At 37.7% G+C, this 23,474-nt stretch overlaps 1 protein-coding gene across 1 annotated transcript in view; it reads right to left on the bottom strand.

Moving 5' to 3' along the window:
- MYH7B (myosin heavy chain 7B) overlaps nucleotides 1–23,474 on the bottom strand; it is a 76,732-nt gene that overhangs the window by 46,457 nt on the left and 6,801 nt on the right. The window contains exons 2-3 of the mRNA XM_081322225.1: nucleotides 6,566–6,717; nucleotides 4,558–4,661 (exon numbers count right to left, since the gene is read on the bottom strand). Coding sequence (XP_081178351.1) covers nucleotides 4,558–4,661; nucleotides 6,566–6,662 — 201 coding nt within the window. The 5' untranslated portion in view covers nucleotides 6,663–6,717. The remainder of the gene's footprint in view (nucleotides 1–4,557; nucleotides 4,662–6,565; nucleotides 6,718–23,474) is intronic.

Below are 23,474 nucleotides of genomic sequence, written 5' to 3' on the forward strand. Positions count from 1 at the left end.
GCTTGGATCATTCTAAGTTTCCTTAGCTCCAGCTGTGGATACCATTGTATACCAGATTTATATCTGCTGTTGCTGAGTACTGTCCAAGATTCCCAGATAAATTGAGATTGAAGTGAAACAAACATAAACTAACAAAAATGTTTTCCAGAATGCATATACAGTTGAAGACTTTATTACGTTAACTCATAATTACACAAAATAGTGTGAAGTAGGCTATGTATTTAGAAATACATACACTGTAAGAATTTCTTGATTTTAGAAAGAAATGCAGATAGACAATTGGAGGAAGGCCCCCATCCCCAGATTAAAATATTATTTATTCTTAATATTTAAAAAAGAGGCAGGGTAGAATATTTCTCCTAAAGGAGAAATGGAGAAAAATCTTAACAAAGGCAGAAAGGAGCCCCAGTGTTCCTGCTAAACGAAAAAAGCTTCAAGCAAAAAATCCAGTCCTTAGGAGATTTTGAATGGATATTCAGAAAGACTGGGCCAATCTATTCATAAATAGTACATCTTCAGCCCCCACAGCTGATGGGATTAAGAATTTACATTCCCCCACCCATATTCTAAGGACAGGACATGACCTTTAGTACACAATAGGATTAACCCACCATCATTGACACAAGGCTCACTACATTGCACAACCCACTGGAGCAACTGAATCAGAAGGTATAAAAACCCACCCACTCTCAACTCCATTTTATCAGCTGTCCCAAACTACATGCTGTTGTTGGTTCTGCTCATCAATAAACAGAAACCTTCTTTCCTAGGCAGCCTCCATTTTATTTCCAACATCTTAGCCTCCATTTTATTTCCAGTGTCTTACTCCCGGCTTGGAACTGGACCTGATTTTTCTTTCAACACTATTATATGTGCAAAAGAAGAAAGACTCTGAAATAACAAACAAAAGTGGAATGGTTGGTGAAGATGATAGAACTAGCAAAGATGGCAAAATTAACATTTGATTAGAGAAAACCACCAATTAAACTATCAAAAACATTGCAAGGTGCTTCTTAATAGGAAGAATGAGTGGAGATGGGGGTGGGGGAGGAATACTGTCCAGTATTCAAAAAGTACTACACACAAAAAGAAATCAAATACATGGGCATAACTTTTCAAAATATATTTGCCTGGCAGGACAATGTTTGGAACTTCTAACTGCACTATTTTTTTCCCTAGGGCAGACTATAGTGTAGAAGCTAGGGAAATGAATTGTTTTGTTGTGTGATGGTGGCTTAAATCTTCCCCCATATTAAGGCTTGCTTTGGAAATTGATATGCTTTTGATCCAATGGATAAAATATTTTCTCCTTCTGCTCATGCTGCATGTGAAATCCTCTATTTTTTTGTTTCCACTATAATGCTGAGTTTGGGTATCAGGGAAAGACTCTTAACAAATGTCAGGCTGGGTTTCTGCATCTGAAAATGGAACTCAGACCCTATATCGTTCTCTTGAAATGCTCATTTCCTTTAAACATATATAATTATGTTTGAAGCTTAGTTCTTAGGATTTCTTTTTCAGTGTCATGGGCTTTAATGAAAGTTAGGCCCTAAATATTCCTGTGTTGCATTTAATAAATGTTTGAAAAAAAGTTAACAAAGATATAATAACTATATGTAATTCAAGTATTTAGTCACAAAATATCATCTTTGGAAAACTGGAATTTCCTTCTCTAAAATTTTCAAGAAAATATTTGTTATTTATCATCATTAATCCAATACGAATAACTATTGAAAGCTGTATATCATGAAAGAGAACAGCTTTAGCCATTGAATCTTTTCCAAGTCAATATTTCAGCCCTCTTGTTACAGCAAGCTTACCTTCTTATGAAGTTACTTCCACTCAAAGAATTGTTTTATATTAATTTTACAACCCTCAATGCTAGACTAGAAATATTTGAAGGCAGAGTGTTGGTTGCAGTAATTGATGAGGCACCCACTAGTAACCCAATCCTATATCAGTTTAGATGGGAGTAACTCCCATTGACTTTCAGGATCAGAGTTTTAAGAAATGAGTAGTCAAATCTTGCCATGGCTCCTGAATTACACTGCAGTTGCTCTCATGGTATAATGTGGTTGCCCCCATTGTGGGTTTGTGCGGATAAATATAACCTAAACAAAATAATATTCTGCAGAGTTTCAAACAGGAAGGTTTGGTGATATTTAGATAAACAGCTGAAGTATATAAATCTAAAAGTCCAAGAACTAGAATAACTATCGTATTACACATCTGTGCCTGATTAGAATGAATTGTATTTAAGAAATGTTGCTGGTCTTATGAAAAGAAAACAGTCTTGTCAGGAGTAGCTTAAAAAGGCAGCAATGTCTAGTAATTAAAAATATAGAAACTCAGATGCACATAGCTAGGGGGAGAAGTTTATATGTCTTATATTTATTTACTTGCTTTTAAATAAATGGATAATCTACTGTTCTTTGATCCAGATGACTTATTAATATACTAGAAACTAACACATTAGAAGAACATTTCATTGTTGCTTGGGAGCTTATCAGCTTTGCATACAGGTCTCCAGTTAAATCCCTGGCATCTCCAGAAAAGGCTGTGAAAACACCTTCTGAAATCCTAGAAAGCTTCCACCACCAAACAGCTTTGTAAGTTTATCTTAAAATTAAGAGGATCCAGCTTTTACTTTTGACATCTAAACCCCTAAGATCTCTGCTCAATGACCTTTCCTCTTATAGACCTGGAGTCTTGGACAATCATTAAGATCAACAAAGAAGGCACTGCTGCAGGTGCCTCAGATTTCAGAATGGAAAATACATAAGGCAGATAGTTATTTCAGAGTATCATGTCATGTTCATATAAAATATATAGGGCAGGTAATTACTGAAACTAAAATATCAAGCATTCTAAAAAAGCATTTCCCCCATTTAGCCTCATACGTGAAGAACATCTGTATGTGATCAACATCACCTCTCATCTGAAAGACACATTTTACTTCAGAACTCTTTTTTTTCTTCTTATATCCGTTTAACATATTAATTTACTCCATCAATTAAATTTCATACCACTTATAATTGTTCCTTCCTTAAACATGCTACAAGCCTGGAGTTAACAGCTGTTTAATTTTGACTCTCAATCTTTCTTCTTGAGGGAGATTTAATTTCAAACAACTAAAACACCAAAGTAAGAGCAGAAGTTCAGAAGGCAATTGTAAAGCAAAGCTTAGGCCCTCTCAGAACGGAGTTCCGGCACCTTTTTCGGATAGAACCTTGTAGGATAGGCAAGGTGGGTTGTATGACATGTGTGAGTTCCGGCACCTTTTACAAAAAAGTACTGGCTATAACAGAGGAGAAATAGTCATGCATTATCATTATCTTGCTTGCTTATCCATTTGAGAAGTTCTTTTAATTATTAAATAAATATAGAAATAATGAAACTTGTATAACATTGCTTTAAAAAGAAAAAAAAATGGAAAATGTTCAATTAATAATATTCTTATTCTAAGTAATAGCAGTAATTATACAGAAGAAAATATAACATAATTTTATACAGGCATTTTGATGCTAAAAAGTAAATTTAGAAAATGTAATTGCTTGTTTTAATATATCACTTATCTGGAATATCTTGCCCCCCGATATGAGGTTTGCCCCAACCCTCCTATCTTTTTGATATGGCTTTGCCAGTCAGCTTGGGGCCCCAGTGGGGGAACAATGCAATGGAGGTGAGTGATTTAGTAATAACAGTATAATCTGACAAACCTAACAGAACTGAAAGCATAGCATATTGTTTTTCTAGCCTTTCTTGACATTAGATAGATAAATCAAATTCATTGTAGCAGATGGGTGAAAAATACAACATAGCAGGCCTCTATAATTTTGCTATTATTGTTAAAATGAGGGAGTTTCAATTTCATCCTTTTAACTCCTTTTCATATAGGAATTCTTTTTAAACTTATACATGTATACAGGGGGTGCAATGGCTCGGTGGTTAAAGACACTGAGCTTGTCAGCTGGAAGCTGACAGCTCAGTTTCGAGACCCGAGTGCCATGTAACAGGATGAGCTCCTGTTCCTTGCCCCAGCTTCTGCCCACCTAGCAGTTTGACAGCATGCAAATGTGAGTAGATTAAAAGGTACCACTTCGGTGGGAAGGTAACAGTGTTCCATGTGCCTTTGGCATATAGCTATGCTGGCCACTTGACCATGGAAAATGTCTCTGGACAATGTTGGCTCCCTCAGCCAAGAAACAGAGACGAACATCATGCCTTAGTGTCGGATACTACTGAACAGGAAAAGCTTAACCTTATTTTTAATCTTTGGAAGAATAGTGCTATATAGGAGAAACATTCCCAAATGCACCTTGATCTATTCAATTGTAACTTTACATTCCTGATGTAATGACATCAAATAGCAAAAGATACTTTTCCCACTGCATCCTTTTTATACAAATTGATAATCAGCAAAATCATAATTTTAGACTGTATGGCATGCTTAGATGCATTCTCCTTTTTTCTTCTCTTCTGCACAATCTTAAGAAATGTAACTTTTCTTTTCAGTTTCCTATTTGGCTAATATTTGGTATGTTGAATTTTTTTTACCTTTTTATCTTTGGTTTCCACTGTGACTTTGCCACCAGAGGATTCTTTAATTTCAATTTCAATATAAGCCTCCTTCTCATCTGGAATCCAAGCCCTTTTCTTTCCTTATGAACCCCAAAAAAGATGAGAAGAACAAAAACAATTTTAAAAGGTGTATAAATAGATATTAGATGCAGATAATGCAGATGCCTACATAATTATTTTACTTACATGACAAGATCTAGAAATCTTTTACATAACATTATTCTTGTTCCTTTCATTCTTCTGTTACTAAAGGGGGAAATGCTGTGAGTTGAATATTTATTTATGTTTAATTTATTCCTATTAATTGTGGAATTGATTTTTCTGTTATTAATATTATAAGTCTAGGTCTAGAATTTAAAAAATAGATTTTAAAACTTTGTAATTTTGAATTACAACACTTTTGATTAATCATTGTCTACTAAAATATATATTATATCAGTTTTTTTAAAAAAAAGTTGCAAAAAGTGAAGATTTGGCTAAATAATGAAGATTGGGTAAAATGAAGTCAACGGTGAGTAATGCTGGAATGTAGTCAAGAGGAAAATGTCTTTTAAGACAACTAAAAGCATGATCTTTCTGCATTTCTCATCCATCAGCAACATCTGAAAGGTTATTTTCCATATTTGACAAAAAGCAAACATGCATTTGCTTGGATAAGGAGACCAAAAAATGGACAAGCACTGATTGCAATGCTGAACATATTTAGGTTGCATCAGTCCTATTTATTTCAATGGGACTTAAATAAGCTGTATATATGATTGTAGGGAATTTTGCAATATGGAATTTCTAAAGCAGCCCATTTGAGCAATTTCTAATCACAGCTTCAAGAGATGCCAAAAGATAGCAGGCTTTCCTAGAATTCATTCAGGAATATTTAATCATTTCTTTTTTTAAAAAAAAATTGTATATTATAACTTTCCTTTTAAATGTTTAAATAGAAAATGTATTTTGGGATGAACAATAAAATGATTTTCCTCCTTTTATTATGTATAACTCTTGTTATTTATTGTAATATAAACCAGATCACCAGATCATTGCAGTGGCAATGGCAATGAGGTAACTGCCATTTCATCATTCACATGATAATGGCAGGGTAGAAAGGTGTATGTAAAGAATCTAGTATCCATCCCTGATATAAATTGTTATATGTTGGATGGCTAACAACTTCCTTAGTGATATATATTAAGGCTAAACAGCCATCTGTCCAGGATGTTTTATTTGGATTCCTGTATCATGCATACAAATTGAACTTGAAGGCTCCAACCCTTTGATTATATGATTCCCATTTTCATGGAATATTTTCATTAGTTTAGGAATCAATAAATTCCATTTCATATGTTGTGTACTTTCTCAATATATACATTTCTGTTGTTCGGTAATTGCTGTGATAAATGAAAATCACAGCTACATATTTTTGAACAGTTGATTATAACTTTGAATTCATTAGTGGTAAGAATTTTTAACTAAGAATTTTTAACTGGGGTTTTTAATTCTAGGGATGATTTAATCTTTTTTAATTTGTTTTTAACTTTTGTATTGGTTGTTTTAAATGTCCTGTAAACCGCCCTGAGTCCTTCGGGAAAGGGCGGTACATAAATTTAATAAAATAAAAAATAAATAAAAAATAAATTATAAATCTGTTTATAAACCATCTTAAATGAATGTTTTCCAAAATATAATTTAAACAAGTAAATGTTAAATCAGGCACTTCACAATTCATATAATTATAACATGGCAACAGACAGATCAACATAACATAAAAATGGAGCTACAGTAATTTTACTGCACTCTCCATTACAACCAAAATGACCAAAGAAGAAGCAGAATTGTTTAACTGTTAATCTAGCTGTCTTAGTCTCTGTGGCCATAATAGGCTTCAATGTTTTAAATGGATAAAAAAGTGCAGAATTCCTCTACACAGGAGGCAATAATAGAAATGGATCGTGTGGTTGAAGCCCTTTCCATGCAAAAAAGGTGGTCTTACCATCAAATGCCATAGTCTGATACTTCATCATCTCCTCATAACTTTTCCGGAGGTATTCAGCAGCCTCCCCAAATTCTTCCTTGTCTAACCTACTCATGTTGACTATTGGAAGGATAAAGCCTAGTGAGCAGCAAACAGATCAGCCAAATACCCTAAAGTATAAAAAGACAAAACAAAAAACAAAAGCAATGTACATTTTAGTCAATAATACAGTCAAACCACATTACTATGTCCTGTAATGGATCACCAATCTTTTAATTACTAGATGATATGAAAGCATACATGCAAATGTATGCATTCTATAAATTAAAATAGCGTTCTAATATTTATACACTGCATCATATTATATTCCAAATCATAAATCTAGCTACATATATGTGCTAATTTTAATTATACAATACAGATATTTTTTCTTTTTTGAATTCTTATCATTACTCCATGTGCTTTTTAACTATATAAAATCAGAAAGCATAGCTAGATTATACTAAATAGTCAAGAATGTGTGCCCAATGTATAATATCAAAAATCAGACAAGATCCAACTACTTTAGGTTTATTTGAAGGACAATCAGTATCTCAGGAAAAATTACTAGATGGTCAATTTATATTTAATGAGCACCCCACCAATAGGCTGTAAGTTATCTTCATTTCATGTCTCTGCCAGCTTACACCTCAAAGGAATTTGACTGCGTTAGCATCCTGTGTGATAGCTTACCACAGTGGCAAGTAACTGTACAAGATAATATGAAAGCCTATGCATCTGTTATATCACCACCACCACCACCACCACTCCAGAAATATTAACATAAATTGATGGTAACTGCAACAAGATTATTAATACCACTCATTTTATAAGCCTCAACTACTGCTGTTGTTACTAAGCCTTGCTATAGCAACAGATATCTTCATATCCACACATTCATACTGAAACAATCACAATTTCAGTTACGCATCCTGCTACCCATGACTTTCCACACCATACACATACACGTACATTGTTTTCATAGCCCCTTTAACCATATTATTCCTGCTAAAGTTTGTCTTCCCGATAATAATTCATGTTCCTCTACTTCCCTTTTTGTAAAAAAGAATGCACTAAGGAAAGCAAGTTTTCAGGACAGACGTGCAACACAGACATGCTTTTTATTACCAACCTGGGCTATGGGGCTGAGTGACTCTGTGTGTGTATGCTGTGAGGCCCCCTTTTATTGTGCCTGTCAAGGTCAGGATAGGGAGAGATATGTCAGAAATTCCCATGTGTCATATCCACACAGCTCCATTGGTGCTGCTATCCTACTGCCCATAGAGACACAAAAGGCAAACTTTTATCTCTCTGCCGATGCAGGCTGGTTATTTTTACCCCATATTGTCAGACAATCACAAAGGCAGGGAGACAGAAGCTCTTGAGGCAGCACAAGACTCTTAAGTTATAGCCATTCTAGAAAAAGGCTTAAATGAGAAGCTTCTGGTCATCCACGTTTGCCATTCTTTCAACCTCTGGCAGGCCTATATGCATACCAAGAAGGTAGTTTTTGAAAAGATCCCACAGTGATATTTTTCTTCAGCCAATGGCTCTGGTAATCAGGATCCAGATACAAACCCAACCCTACTGTAGCTGTGGTTCTGATTTGCTTGGTATTACTTCAGAGATTGTGATTAAAATATGTAAGCAATCTGATTTGGAGTGAAAGGAAAATCTGGGGGGAACTGGATCCAGCACTTATAGAACTGCCATTCCATTTTACCTCCCCTTAGAAACACACACACACACACACACACACACAGAGAGAGAGAGAGAGAGAGAGAGAGAGAGAGAGAGAGAGAGAGAGAGAGAGAGAGAGAGAGAGAGAGACTATTCCAATGGTAGAATTGGCAATGGCAGAATTTAAAAAAAAATCAACAGAGAAAGGAAGCATAAAATAAGGAGAGAGAGAGAGAGAGGTGTAGGTGCAAGCCAGATGCTTCTTTCCCTGTCCATATACTGGTGAATTAGCACCTCAGGCTATTTTATTTTTGCATCCCTTCAGTTACAAACTATAACCCCAACTTTGAAAAATGTAGGTGTTTCTCAAAGCCTCATGAATTTATAACAAACTAAATAAGGATAAAGATGCTGATTTACAAAGCAGTGTTCATTACAGTGGAAAATATTGGCCTCTTTTCTACTTCAGAAAAGCATAAATTATGAGTTTTCAGGTTATCTAAACGACAAAAGAAAGGCAAAGGAATAAGCAGATCTAGGGCACAGGATAAAATAATGACAATGCCACGATGCAGAGTTTTAACAGGAATTGTGCTTTGCTGAAGAATGGTTTGGGAGTTGCTAAAAACTCACTAGTTGCTGCCAAGAAAGTTCTGTGTCAAAGGATATGCAGATGGAAAAATGAAATGCTTTTTGGCATTCAACCAATGGCATTAATTCAGCATTCTAATTTGTAAGTAAATTAACAAATTTATAAATGAAGGAGACACACTCTGGCGAATTACTTAACATGTCTAGATAGCATTAGTGAGTATGTATAAACTAATACACGTGGAATTACTGAAACTCTTTTCCCTTGAAAACGCTTTGAGATTCTAAGCTTAAACATCTTCTAGAGAACCACTTTGGTGTAGTTGTGAAGGCATCAGGCTAGAAACCAGGAAACTGTGAGTTCTAGTCCCACCTTGGGTATGAAGCCAGCTGGGTGACCTTGGGTTAATCATTTTGTCTTGGCTCTAGGAAGGAGGCAATGGCAAACAACTTCTGAAAAACCTTGCCAAGAAAACTGTAGGGACTTGTCCAGGCTTTTTCCAAGCATCAGACACAATTGAATGAGAGGGGGGGGAAACATACTCTAGAAACATTCCCAGTTGGGTGAATATGGTGATGCATTATTATTTAGACTAGACCTTTGTCTAGCATAGATCCCAGTAAGATTTGATTTCTGATAGGTGACCTGCAAACAATCTTGAGATTGTACTTTGTGCAACATTGTTCTCCCTTTTAGGGAGTTGAACAAAAGAAAAATATTTCCCAGTAGGTGGATTTGACACTACTGCTGCTATATTTTAAATGACAAAATGAATCAGTGCCAGTTAACAACACTCAGATAAGCACAGTGGCTTAATACTCATCATGGCTACCTGTTTGACACTGGACAATGTTGACAAGACTTGAAACAGTGAATGGCCTTTTGCTTCTATTGTATATCCAGGGTTATAGGGATTGGCTGACTCCACATTTAATAAAATAAAATATATGGTCTTTGTCGAATTGTTAAGGTATTATGGTAGCAAATGTCTTTTGAAAATCAAATAAAGCCATAATTAATGTTCCAGCTGGGATGAAACTTGAACAGAAATTGGAGTTATATAGTCTTTTAATTTCATTGAGTTAAATGATTGTGGAGATGGGTCCTAGAACTCTCCTAGAAATTTTATTTTTATAAACCTGTGAATAAGCCAGGAATTTTAGGTGCCAAAATGCACCTAAGAAATCAGGTTCAGCTTCTATGCAGATAGCTTATATACTGTATGAGTATATATGTAAATTAATGATGGGCTTAAAGTAATATAAGGATAACCAACAAATAAATGAACGCATTTAGCATACATATAGGATCCATGATTAACGTTAAATAATGCCAACTTTATATCCTTTCTGAGGATAATCTGTTGGGAATATTTATTTATTTATTTATTTATTTATTGATGGGATTTATATCCCGCCCTATCTCCTGAAGGACTCAGGGCGGCTAACAACAAAACATATAATAAGTACATAAATCAAGATAAAATGAAATTGAGAACATCAGTGCAATAAAAAATTAGAGAATTTAAAAAATGAATTAAAAATACTAAAGCAGTCTCTATATTAGCAGTGGCATAAACATCAGCAGATAGTCTGAGAAATCCAGAAACCTTACATAGGGCAATATGTAGGGAGAATGACACTTGTATACATACCTATCTATACTAAATGAATTCCATTTAAAACTTGGAGATTTTGGTTCTAATCCCTACTTCATTATGGATCTCACTCAGTGATTTTGAGCCAATCATTATTTCCCAACATACCTCACAAGATTATTGTAATGAAAATCAAATTAGAGAAAAATCCATATAAATGACCCTGAGCTCTCAATGGGAAGGCTGGATATAAGTGCAATGCATATAATAAATAATACAAAAATTCAATATACTGTAGCATCTTTAAACCACAGCAGTTACCTCTCTTTTAAAGAAGGCAGCATACCAGGTGGGAAACAGGTTTGTGAGGCTTTTATGGATGGAGAATTCCATCTCAGGTTACATGGGCTTGTATGAAATCCCAAGGAGGGCTGTTATGCTATTGCTAATTACCAGACACCCCTCTGGAGAAATATTTCTCCGTTAAGAAGCTCTGATTAGAGGCAGGAAGTGAGACAACTGCAAGCTGTTGGGTCATTTGCTGAAAGGTTCTGCACTCAACAGACCTTACCTATCAGCTGCTGTGAGAAGTGACTGGAGCAAGGAGGCTAACTCAGAGATTAGATAGAAGCAATCTATGGAAAAGCTATTTCAGGCATGTTTCCATTTTGTAAGACTGGACACTTATGCAGCAGTGTTCAGAGATCTCACATCCTTTTATCCTTTCCTCACCCCCAACCCTGGGGCCATATTAATGGTACCAAGAACCATGATGACTTATTTAACTTTGTAGTATTTTTATGTTCAGGCAGCAGATTCTGGGGGATGGGACGGGGATGCAACTGCAATTAATTAATTTATATTTTGGCATTTCTGAATCGCCCATCTCCTTCAGAGAGGAAATCTGGTTTGTGTACAGTACAGTATAATGCTAATTAAGGAAATTATAAATCCTAATTAAAATGACCTAAGCATTATTTGAATAGTGGCATTTATGTTGAAGATGTATTACAATGTTCAGCTTTGACAGGGAATTTTAATTGCATATATCTTGAGTTTAATTGCATTATGAAGATACCTCAAGTGGATACAAAGGCTACCCAGAAAAGCTAAGGAGTGATATAAAAGAAATAACAACACTCAGGGAGACAATTCTTGTCATGTAGGAAAGACAACTACTGGATTTATGTGGGGGCATGGACAAAGGTAATATAATGGTATCATTAAAAATGATAATTTTTAATAATGTTCCAGTGAATAATTTTGGCAATTGTATTATATTTATAATCAGTTTGTGTGAAGTTGCATGAGCTGAAGGTATGATCTACTCTTTCTTCTGCTTCTTTGCACAATCTACATTTTGAATCATTTGATGATTTTTCAGTTCTGGCCTTGATTGCAGCTGTTCTTCAGCAGCCAAAATCAAGCTTTCACAGGGTTGTTGGTTTTTGTTTTTGTTTTGGCAAGCTACTGCCAGTTTTATCTGATCCGCTTTCCCCTAGATCTTTTGTAGCCTTCTTTGTATGTGTTTTTATTGCATTATTTCAATATCCTTGTTTTGTTTCCTGCACATTCAGTAAGTTCCAAGTTTAACATGCACCAGTGCTTGTTCTTGGCTGTCTTTTACATAATCAACCAATGCATACTTTTCTTTCTCAGTAGTTTGACTTGAAGTAAAACTCTGCCTCTATTACTGTGAGGCAGTATAGTTTATCAATATCATTTTGGGGATAAAATGTATAGTGAATAGTCATCAGTTTTCTTGGTTTTTGATCCAAACTGTCCAGTTCAACCTGTGTCCAGTTAATAATTCCAGCAGTGTATCACAGCACATGTATGCCAAGGTATTTATGGCATTGATAATGTTTTCACAGTTTAATTTTGCCTTTCCAATTTTCTCACTCTTTGGATGTATACTAATCACCTTTTTAACTGTCCATGCTTGAATTTATTCATTTGTAAAACACTCAGATACTTGTAGGCTTCGTCTTGATGGCTCCTATTGGTTTGGCCATTTGGCATTTCAATTACATTGCTGTTAGTGATTTTACCCCAGTTTATTTCTACCAGAGCACATTTCTCTAGATGAAATTCCATTGCTATATCTTGGTACTATACATTGCACTAGACCCAGCTTTGCTCCCTGTTACAGCAAGGTTTTGCATATTGGAAGCTGTTTCTGGTGATAACCTGAAGCGTTTTAAAATTCCTTGTAAAATTCCTCCAGCACAGCCCTGGAAAATAAGCACATTGAGGTCTCATTGATTTAAAATAGATACTTTAACATTCTCCAGGCAAGATAAGTGAAATTAGAATAAGCTAACTTGCTGTATCAACAGAGATCATTCTGAATTTTGACAGATAATTAGCATATATACTATACTTTTATGTTTTCTAGAGCTACGCAGCTCTACATATTTGATTCCAAAATCTTTTTCTTGGCATGAATTACTTGTCTGAAACTCTTCCAAATGGCTACCATAACTGTCCTCCACTGTGACCACAAATTCTGGGAAGTCACAGCTAGTTGAAAAAGTTATCTATATATGCACCACCTGTACTCCAAAGCACCTTTCTGGAATTAAATGCAATACAAGACACAGCCCTAATAATTTTCCAACCCTCAGAAATGAGGTTCCCTTGAGAGCGGTGAACATCTGATTCTTCACTGAGGCCTTTAGCCAAATTATTTATTTAGCTTTTGTTTATTTTACAGTATTGTAATTTCTTGGTTTGATTGTTATGAGCCATCCAGAGTCATTAGGAGTCAGGCAGCATGCAAGTTAAATGCATTATTGTTGTTGTTGTTATATTATTATTATTATTATTATTATTATTATTATTATTATTATTATTATTATTATTATTATTATTATTATTATTATTATTATTATTATAAAAAATTAAATGAAGATCATGCAGTCAAAGGTTCCATTATCTTATCTATTCTATGCCTTAATCAAATGAGCTTTCCGACAACCTGTCAATATTATTGGTCCAACAAAACTATTGCATGCAAAAATAAAATGAAATATAATTATTATTTTATTGAACAATGAATGTTAGCTATAATTAGCATCTCTCCAGCATATATTTTTTGAGACATGAGCTGAATTTCTTGAATGTATTATCTTTTTCCAAAGGAATGTACAGTAAATCAGAAAGAGGTATAGAAAAAGGTCTTAGCTACATTGTAGGGGATCCTTGGGATTCTATTTAGTGGGGACAAGGGGACAATTGACTTTAAGCATGGGCTTCTCAGTGAAAGTTAGCTGCTAAAGTTCTTCATTCATTTGCATAGAAGATGGCAACTAAGAATCTTAAAAATCCGGTCTGGACAGTATAATTAAGACCTTTGTTGTACACTAGAGACTTGTAGCTAGCATTACTGGTTGTTCTGAAGAACCGCAGTTATTCTAAGGTCTTTTTTCTTAAGTGCTATTTTGAATAGCAGCACGTGTCAAATTCCAGGCATGCAGCTGGGTGTCACCCGTATAAAACATACAGTTGTTGTAGATTATCGTGCATGCAATGCCAGAACATGACTTATTGGGCTGTGAGCAGTTTAACCTCTGGGCAAACACAAGGCAAAATGAACCAAGATTCTTCTTGCTACTTGATCTGAACTTACACCTTCTCTCTCCCAAACAATCCTTTCAGACTGATTTTTTTCTAAGCTGAGTTTACTTGTTTTCAGAATGAAATACAGGATGAAGCTATTATTCTGATTGGGATATGCAAAGTCAATGAAAGATTCCTAAATTTCCAAATCTTTTAACAATTTGTGGTTAAGTCCAATGATCAGTATGGAACAATATTAAATGAAGGAAAAATCATATTTCTACACATATTTAACCAGGAATAGGAATTTCTTTCTTTCTTTCTTTCTTTCTTTCTTTCTTTCTTTCTTTCTTTCTTTCTTTCTTTCTTTCTTTCTTTCTTTCTTTCTTTCTTTCTTTTTTCCTTCCTTCCTTCCTTCCTTCCTTCCTTCCTTCCTTTTTCTCTCTCTCTTTTTTTGTATTTGTATTGGAAGGCTAGTACCTTAACTCTAACCCTATCCAACAAGATGTAATTCAGTAATGAGAAAGTAAGGCCTACAGAATATATGGTATCTGACTCATTGTAAAAAAAAATCTAAGTAGAGTATCACTTAAGTATGAGCCAGCAATGTGCTGGAGCTACCAAAAAAGCTAATGCAGTTTTGGGCTCCATCAACAGAGGGATAACATTAAGATCAGATTTCACAAGGCGCTTAGGTCTCAAACTTGGGTTGCCAGCTTTCCAGCCAACAAGCCCAGCATCTTAACAGTTGAGCCACCATGCCACTCTGAAAGTAATGTGTACCATACAAGAATAATCCACAAACTCATTTTAACTATTCAGATGATTTGAACTGTTGAATTTTTGTACTTGATACTATTTATCTGATTTTTCAGTCTTCCTAAAGTAATATATTCAGGATTCTCTGGGAATGTGACAGTATTTTTAAGCTAACTCAGAAAGCAGAAAGGGGCTGGCTTTAAAAAAAGATTAGGCTGGGTTAGATCTGCTTAATAATTGCTTGGATTAGAGAGACTACCAGGAAAGCCCAGGATGGTAGGCTAGTTTACGGAATTGGAAAAGCTTTCTGGAAGAAGGCAAAGGCATAATCATTTTTGTACTGTTCTCGTAAACTACATGTACATGTTCATGACTTCCCCACATGACAAGCATGACTTAAGAATCCTCTTAAATCCACTAGTTTATTCCTAATTTAAAATGGTTACCTTTTTAATCTCATTTCATTCATTATATATTTTTCCATCAGTGGCCATCATGACTGTCAAATCTTTTGGAAAATAATTGATGAAAAAAAAACTTGATGCAGAATTCTACGGAAGTGAATGACTTTAAGGGAAAAAATGACATCCATTTATAAATAACTTGCTGACCACCCCTTGGGTCTTTTGGAAGTGATTCCAATGTCACTACTCCAGTAATGCAGACAATACTTGAGCATTGTTTTATTCTCAGTTACTCAGAAATCGACAGCAGCAGCTGCCTTTCCATTTTTAGCCTGCCAGAACACCCTCCAATTATTGTTCTGTACTTTGAACAATAGATGATGCATTAAGGGGGGTTAGCTTTGCTGGCTTTAACTGCAGCATTTCTTACTGAAAATAATCTAAAGATAATGGAATTTATTTGTTTTATGTTTTCCTTGAGGCTGGTAACCACAGGGAAATTTTGAATTCAAGGGCTACTATATGTTATTTTCTTCTGAATTTCAATCCAAATAAAGTTCCAGAATGTTCAAGTGTAGGGATGATATGAAATCTCTTTCTTAAAAATAGAACAATTGCTTTACCTTTATTTAGCTATGTTTAAGCAATGATATCATCATCTCAAATTATATGGCCATTTTATATGGCCATTTCAATGCATTTGAAACAAATCCCCACTGGTTATAGTCAGCATTAATGGGTTGCCTAGCCCTAAGATGAATTTGTCTCAGCATGCAACATATGTAACTTGAACACAATCGGAAAGCAAATACATTGTTTGAAATTTTTTCCCAACTTGGTGGGTTCTCAATTATACATCTTAGAATAGTAAAAGGCTACCTCATTAAAACATCAAAGATTATAAAACTATGTGACACCTGGCAATTCAGTGCTATTTCATATATTTGTGACGTATCACACTTAACAGTTCCAGATTTGGTAGCTTGCAACTGAATGCACAAATTGACCCATTTGAGAACAATGATAGTGTGAAATTCTGCAGTGTTTCACCTGCAATGGCTGATTCTCTCATATACATTTCATTTTAATTCTGCTGTAGTCATCAAATGCTCTATATGTTGCTCTCCCTTATCAGGAATTGTATATTTTGTTCTAGGGATAAACAATAGTGGCTCCAAAGGGTTCATCAGATTTGGAAAATAATAAGAGAAAACTAGCTAAATCAGATCCTATGATCCCAAAAGTCCAATTGTGGATTGCCCTATATGTTGTTTTGTTGCTTTCATTTATACTAATTTTATCAGCCTGGCCCAGCCTCTATGCACAGTGAGCAGAGTGCGCCGCTGCCTGCCTGCCTGTCGAAGCCTGGCAAGCTGGGGTTTGGGCGGTGTAGCGCAGGTAACGTGTACTCTCACTCCACTCATGGCGTCCCCTCCCCCGGAGTCCACTGGTGTGTGAAGTGGGCGAGAGCCATTTGCTGGTCTCCTTCAGGGAATACTGCCTTTCTTCAGTCCTCCAAGAGGGTGACCCTTCCCCAGCTGCATTTCTTGCCTGTTTTTCTCCCTCTCTCATCGCAAATATCTTCCTGCCACTCTGCTCTTAAGGCTGTGTGGCTCTTGTCCAGGAATTTACAGTGGCCTTTCAAGCCATGGCCACCAGCAGCACCCGCGCTGGCAGCCTCTCCCCCTCCCCTTGTCCCTTCCTGGGCACAGAAGGAGGAAGGAAGGAAGGAGATGGAAATGAGAAAGGGAGCCAGGGAAGGAAGAAGGGAGGGAGGGAGGGAGGGAGGGAGGGACAATGAGAGGGAGGGAGGGAAGGAAGGAAAGGATGAGAGAGAGGGAGGAATGGAAGGAAGAGATAATGGGAGGGAGGGAGGGAGGGAGGGACAATGAGAGGGAGAGAGGAAAGGAAGGAAAGGATAATGAGAGGGAGGGAGGGATGGAAGGAAGAGACAATGGGAGGGAGGGAGGAAGGAAGGGACAATGAGAGGGAGGGAGGGAAGGAAGGAAAGGATAATGAGAGGGAGGGAGGGATGGAAGGAAGAGACAATGGGAGGGAGGGAGGAAAGGAAGGAAGGATGTGACAATGAGACGAAGGGAGGAAAGGAAAGAAGGATGGGACAATGAGGAGGGAGGAAGGGAAGGAAGGAAGGAAGGAAGGAAGGAAGGAAGGAAGGAAGGAAGGAAGGAAGGAAGGAAGGAAGGAAGGAAGGAAGAGATCAGAAGGAGAAGCAGGGAGGCAGGGAAAGAGGGAGGGTAGGGAAGGAGGGAGGAAGAAAGGAAGGAAGGAGGGAGATTGGAATGAGAGGGAGGGAGGGTCTGAGGGAAGTCCTGCCTTAGCACTTGGCCACCAGCAGCCCTGCTGCCCTTTCACCATCCCTTGCCCTCTCCTCCTGGCCTATCGTGATGGTCTCCCATACTATCATTAAGGATGCTTTGGTTACAAAGATGGGTGTCCTCTCATGGAGAAGTGGAAGTCCCTCTGACCCACACACTTTGCCCTCCTGCACCCACCATGAGCAACCTGGCCAAGGAGAGTGGGCACATCAGCAGCAGCTGCCTTGATGAGGAGGTAAGCACAGCCAGGCGCCCCCTCAGGGAAGTGGGGCTGGAGTGGATTGGTCTGCGGGGTCCTGGTGCCCCAGGAGTTCAAGGGCCAGGCTGGGTGCTTGCCCTCTGCTGCCCAGGGCTCCAGGTAGCCCATGTCACTGTCCAGGAGTCCCCCACGTAGCCCAAGAGGGATGGCAAGGCTCCTCCGGTGGACCATGCCCTAGCGCCTACCCCAGTCCCACCCCCGTCCACAAGAGACCCAAGGATCCCCCCACAGCCCCGCTCACACACTACACAGGTGCACCACAACCTGAGCAATGTTGAGCTGGCCACATCCCCCCAGCCATTGACTTTGCTTGTCAACAAGTTACAAAAGGTGATCACATGACCCAGTTTCCAAGCATCCGAATGTAAATCACATGACCCTGGGGATGCTGCAACAGTTATAAGTGTGAAAAATGGTCATGTCACTTTTTCCAATGCCATTGTAACTTCGAACAGTCACTAAGAGAACTGATGTAAGGTCTGACCTCAATACCTGGGAAGATGCTGGAAAAGATAATCAAACAATGAATCAGCGAGCACCTAGAGGCAAACAAAGTCATTACCAAAAGCCAACATGGGTTTATCAAAAACAGATCATGCCAGACAAATCTTATTGAATTCTTTGACCAAGTGACAAAATTAGTGGACCAGAAGAATGTTTTGGATATAATTTAGTTGGACTTCAACAAGGCATTTGATAAAGTAGATCACAACCTACTACTTGATAAGATAGAAAAATGTGGGTTAGACAGCATCACCACCAGATGGATCTGTAGCTGGCTGACCAGCTGTACTCAGCGTGTGGTCCTCAATGGCACTGCATCTGCATGGAGAGAAGTGGGTAGTGGGGTGCCCCAGGGCTCTGTTCTGGGCCCAGTGCTCTTCAACATCTTCATCAATGATTTGGATGAGGGGATAGATGTCATCAAATCTGTAGATGACACCAAGCTGTAGGAATAGCCAACACTCCAGAAGACAGGCTTAAAATACAGAGGGATCTTGACAGACTTGAACACTGGGAACTATCTAACAAAATGAAATTCAATCGTGAAAAAAGTAAAGTTCTACATTTAGGCAAGAAAAATCAAATGCACAGGTATAGTATAGGTGGTACCTTGCTCAATAGTAGTAACAGTGAAAGGGATCTCGGAGTCCTAGTGGACATTCACTTAAATATGAGCCAGCAGTGTGCTGCAACTGCCAAAAAAGCCAACACAGTTTTAGGCTGCATTAACAGAGGGATAGAATCCAGATCATGTGAAGTGTTAATACCACTTTACAATGCCTTGGTAAGGCCACACTTGGAATACTGCATCCAGTTTTGGTCACGATGTAACTGGAGACTAAAACTTACAAGGAACGGTTGCTGGAATTGGATATGTCTAGTTTAATGAAGAGAAGGAAGAGGGGAGACATGATAGCAGTGTTCCAATATCTCAGGGGTTGCCACAAAGAAGTGGGAGTCAAGCTATTCTCCAAAGCACCTGAAGGCAGGACAAGAAGCAACGGATGGAAACTAACCAAAAAGAGAAGCAACCTAGAACTAAGGAGAAATTTCCTGACCATTAGAATAATTAATCAGTGGAATAACCTGCCTCCAGAAGCTGTGAATGCTCCAACACTGGAAGTTTTTAAGAAGAGATTGGACAGCCATTTGTCTGAAATGGTATAGGGTTCCCTGTCTGAGCAGGGGGTTGGACTAGATGACCTCCAAGGTCCCTTCCAACTTTATTGTTGTTGTTGTTGCTGAAAAGCCCTGTAGTAGATTATAGCAACTAGTGCAGTCAACAAGCAGGCCTTTGTGTTTTGTTCCAACTATAGTGTGCATTGCAATCTAACCATACAGTGATATGGACATGAGTCAAATCTTCTATCTCTAGTAGTTGCAATTGGTGGATGAGCCAAAGTTGGGCAAAAGTCTCCTATCGCAGCCAGGAGTCCAAGACAACCCCCATGGTATGGGCCTGTTTCCTCAAGGGCAACGCTGAAGCTCATAAACTGAGTAATTTGATCTTGCTTGACTTCAAGTTTAGCCTGTTCCACTTCAACCACCAGACCCAACAGCCTCCAGGCACTGAAACTGAGGTCTAGCAGCAACTTCTGCGGGGCCCAGAGTGGTAATATAAAGCTGATGGATTCATACCTTGATTTTTTTAAGCTGTATTCATACAACATACCTAACCAGATTAGTTGCATATTTAAAACTGCATTCACACAATACAGGTGAAACTCGAAAAATTAGAATATCGTGCAAAAGTTTATTTATTTCAGTAATGCAACTTAAAAGGGGAAACTAATATATGAGATAGACTCATTACATGCAAAGCAAGATAGTTCAAGTCGTGATTTGTCATAATTGTGATGATTATGGCTTACAGCTCATGAAAACCCCAAATCCACAATCTCAGTAAATTAGAATATTGTGAAAAGGTGCAATATTCTAGGCTCAAAGTGTCCCACTCTAATCAGCTAATTAAGCCATAACACCTGCAAAGGGTTCCTGAGCCTTTAAATGGTCTCTGAGTCTGGTTCTGTAGGAATCACAATCATGGGGAAGACTGCTGACCTGACAATTGTGCAGAAAACCATCATTGACACCCTCCATAAGGAGGAAAAGCCTCAAAAGATAATTGCAAAAGAAGTTGGATGTTCCCAAAGTGCTGTATCAAAGCACATTAATAGAAAGTTATGTGGAAGGGGAAAGTGTGGAAGAAAAAGGTGCACACAAGCAGCAGGGATGACCGCAGCCTGGAGAGGATTGTCAGGAAAAGGCCATTCAAAAGTGTTGGGGACTTTCACAAGGAGTAGACTGAGGCTGGAGTCAGTGCATCAAGAGCCACCACACACAGACGGATCCTGGACATGGGCTTCAAATGTCGTATTCCTCTTGTCAAGCCGCTCCTGAACAACAAACAACGTCAGAAGCGTCTTACCTGGGCTAAAGAAAAACAGACCTGGTCTGTTGCTCAGTGGTCCAAAGTCCTCTTTTCTGATGAGAGCAACTTTTGCATCTCATTTGGAAACCAAGGACCCAGAGTCTGGAGGAAGAATGGAGAGGCACACACTGCAAGATGCTTGAAGTCCAGTGTGACGTTTCCAGTCTGTGTTGATTTGGGGAGCCATGTCATCTGCTGGTGTTGGTCCACTGTGCTTCATTAAGTCCAGGGTCAACGAAGCCGTCTACCAGGAGATTTTGGAGCACTTCATGCTTCCTTCCGCAGACGAGCTTTATGGGGATGCTGACTTCATTTTCCAGCAGGACTTGGCACCTGCCCACACTGCCAAAAGCACCAAAACCTGGTTCAATGAGCGTGGGATTACTGTGCTTGATTGGCCAGCAAACTCGCCTGACCTAAACCCCATAAAGAATCTATGGGGCATTGCCAAGAGAAAGATGAGAGACATGAGACCGAACAATGCAGAAGAGCTGAAGGCCGCTATTGAAGCATCCTGGTCTTCCATAACACCTCAGCAATGCCACAGACTGATAGCTTCCATGCCACGCCGCATTAAGGCAGTAATTGCTGCAAAAGGGGCCCAAACCAAGTACTGAGTACATATGCATGCTTATACTTTTCAGAGGTCCGATATTGTTCTATGTACACTCCTTGTTTTATTGATTGCATGTAATATTCTAATTTTCTGAGATTGTGGATTTGGGGTTTTCATGAGCTGTACGCCATAATCATCATAATTATGACAAATCAGGGCTTGAACTATCTTGCTTTGCATGTAATGAGTATCTCATATATTACTTTCCCCTTTTAAGTTGCATTACTGAAATAAATGAACTTTTGCACGATATTCTAATTTTTCGAGTTTCACCTGTATACTAAGTTTGCTAAAACTTAATTTTAGTTTTAATTTTAGGTTTTTGTCTCTTAGCACGTTGCAAAAATCCAGCCTATGGTTAGGGGACAGTGTAATGTGCAAATACATAAAATGGGTTAGTTCAATAGCCAATGGTGGTATTTTATAGGTAGCCCTCGATTTACAACAGTTCATTTAGTGACTGTTCAGTGACAACAGCCCTGAAAACAGTAACTTATGACCATTTTACACACTGATGACTGTTGCAGCATTCCCATGGTCATGTGATTTACATTTGGATACTTGACAACTGACTCACATTTATGACAGTTGCAGTACCCCAGGATCATGTGATCCACTTTTGTGACCTTCTGACAAGCAAAGTCAATGGGGAAACCAGATTCACTTAACAACTGTGTTGCTAACAACTGCAGTGATTCAATTAACAAATGTGGCGGTCGTAATATGGGCCAAAGCTCAGTTAACAAATTTCTCACTTAGCAACATAAATTTTGGGCTCAGTTGTGGCCATACATTAAGGACTATGTATATAGCCTGCACCTAGTGCTTTATTATGTCCTCCTTACTTGCTCTGCCATGTATTAAAAGTAGAGGGTGGGAAGGCTGCTTATGAAAGCATTTTAGTTTTGCTGAGTACTTTATTTTTTGCAGGGCAAGTACATATGCATAGGACCAGGTTTCAATACCACCTCAGTCAGGGCCATGTCAAAGCTATTTATTCTTTCCCTTTTGTTGCTGTGTATTGAGTTTCAATTGTCTGAACTTTAGGCAGACCTTGAAAGGGGAAGCTGCATCCTAATACCATGGAGTCTTTTTTTGATGGTTCTGCAGCAGACACAGGAGAGGTTAACCAGCATAATAAACTTTTCTTTACACTTTCCAGGATGCTATTTTTGGCAAACAAAGATAATGTCACAGTTGGTCTTGTTCATCTCTTGTAGCATATATGTGCCAAATGCTTACCATGACTGCCATTTTTAAAGACCATCTAACCTTCACTAAATTCTGTGGCAAGCTTCTCAGAGTGTAAGAGATGGGAATGTTCATTAATGACCCCTTCTCACAGGATTATAATAATGTAAAGTTTCATGTTAAGCAACTTTTCTACTTTGATATATCACTTAATTTTATTCTGTCAAGATAATATAATTGCATATACACTTGTAACTTCATTTATCTAAATTAAGATACATAAAAAGATAATGTGAACATTTGTGTAATCAAGAACAACCAACAAATAATACAGGAATCCAGAATACACCTGTAAATATTAGAAACCAGGGATAAACGAGTGGAGGTGCTTTTTTATCTTTATACCATGCTTGAGCATTATATAAGCATTACTGTTCAAGGAAATTGGAAGCTGAACAAGGCTTTTTTTATGATGCATTTGAGTAACTATTGCTTGAAATTGAGCAAAGGCGTTCATGTAAATCAGTGATTTTCAAGCTTGGCAACTTTGAGATGTGTGAACTTCAACTCTCAGAATTACCTAGCCAGCCTACTGATTACCTTTATAATTTCCCAATCCTGGATGCGGTGTTCCTGTGGAAGCCCTGCTTTATTTTTATGGGTTTGTTTCTTTTTAGCCTGGTCTCTGCTCCAGGGATATGGAATGAAAAATTGTGGATACCACTTAACTATTCCAGTTTCAATTTATTTCACAGCCAAACTGGGGTTCTTTTGGAGAAAGTGGAGAGATACCAATACTTTGGCCAGTATTTGTAGTATCTATTAGGGACATTTATTTCTACAAAGGAACACTACAGTTCCACTATTAACCACAAATAAAATTTTTATTCACAAATTAATAGGATTCACAAATTCAACAGTTAAGCTGATAAACAAGTAGATAATTCATTTTTTCCAG

The sequence above is a fragment of the Vipera berus genome (assembly GCF_964194415.1).
Source record: "Vipera berus genome assembly, chromosome: 3".
Classification (NCBI taxonomy): Eukaryota; Metazoa; Chordata; class Lepidosauria; order Squamata; family Viperidae; genus Vipera; species Vipera berus.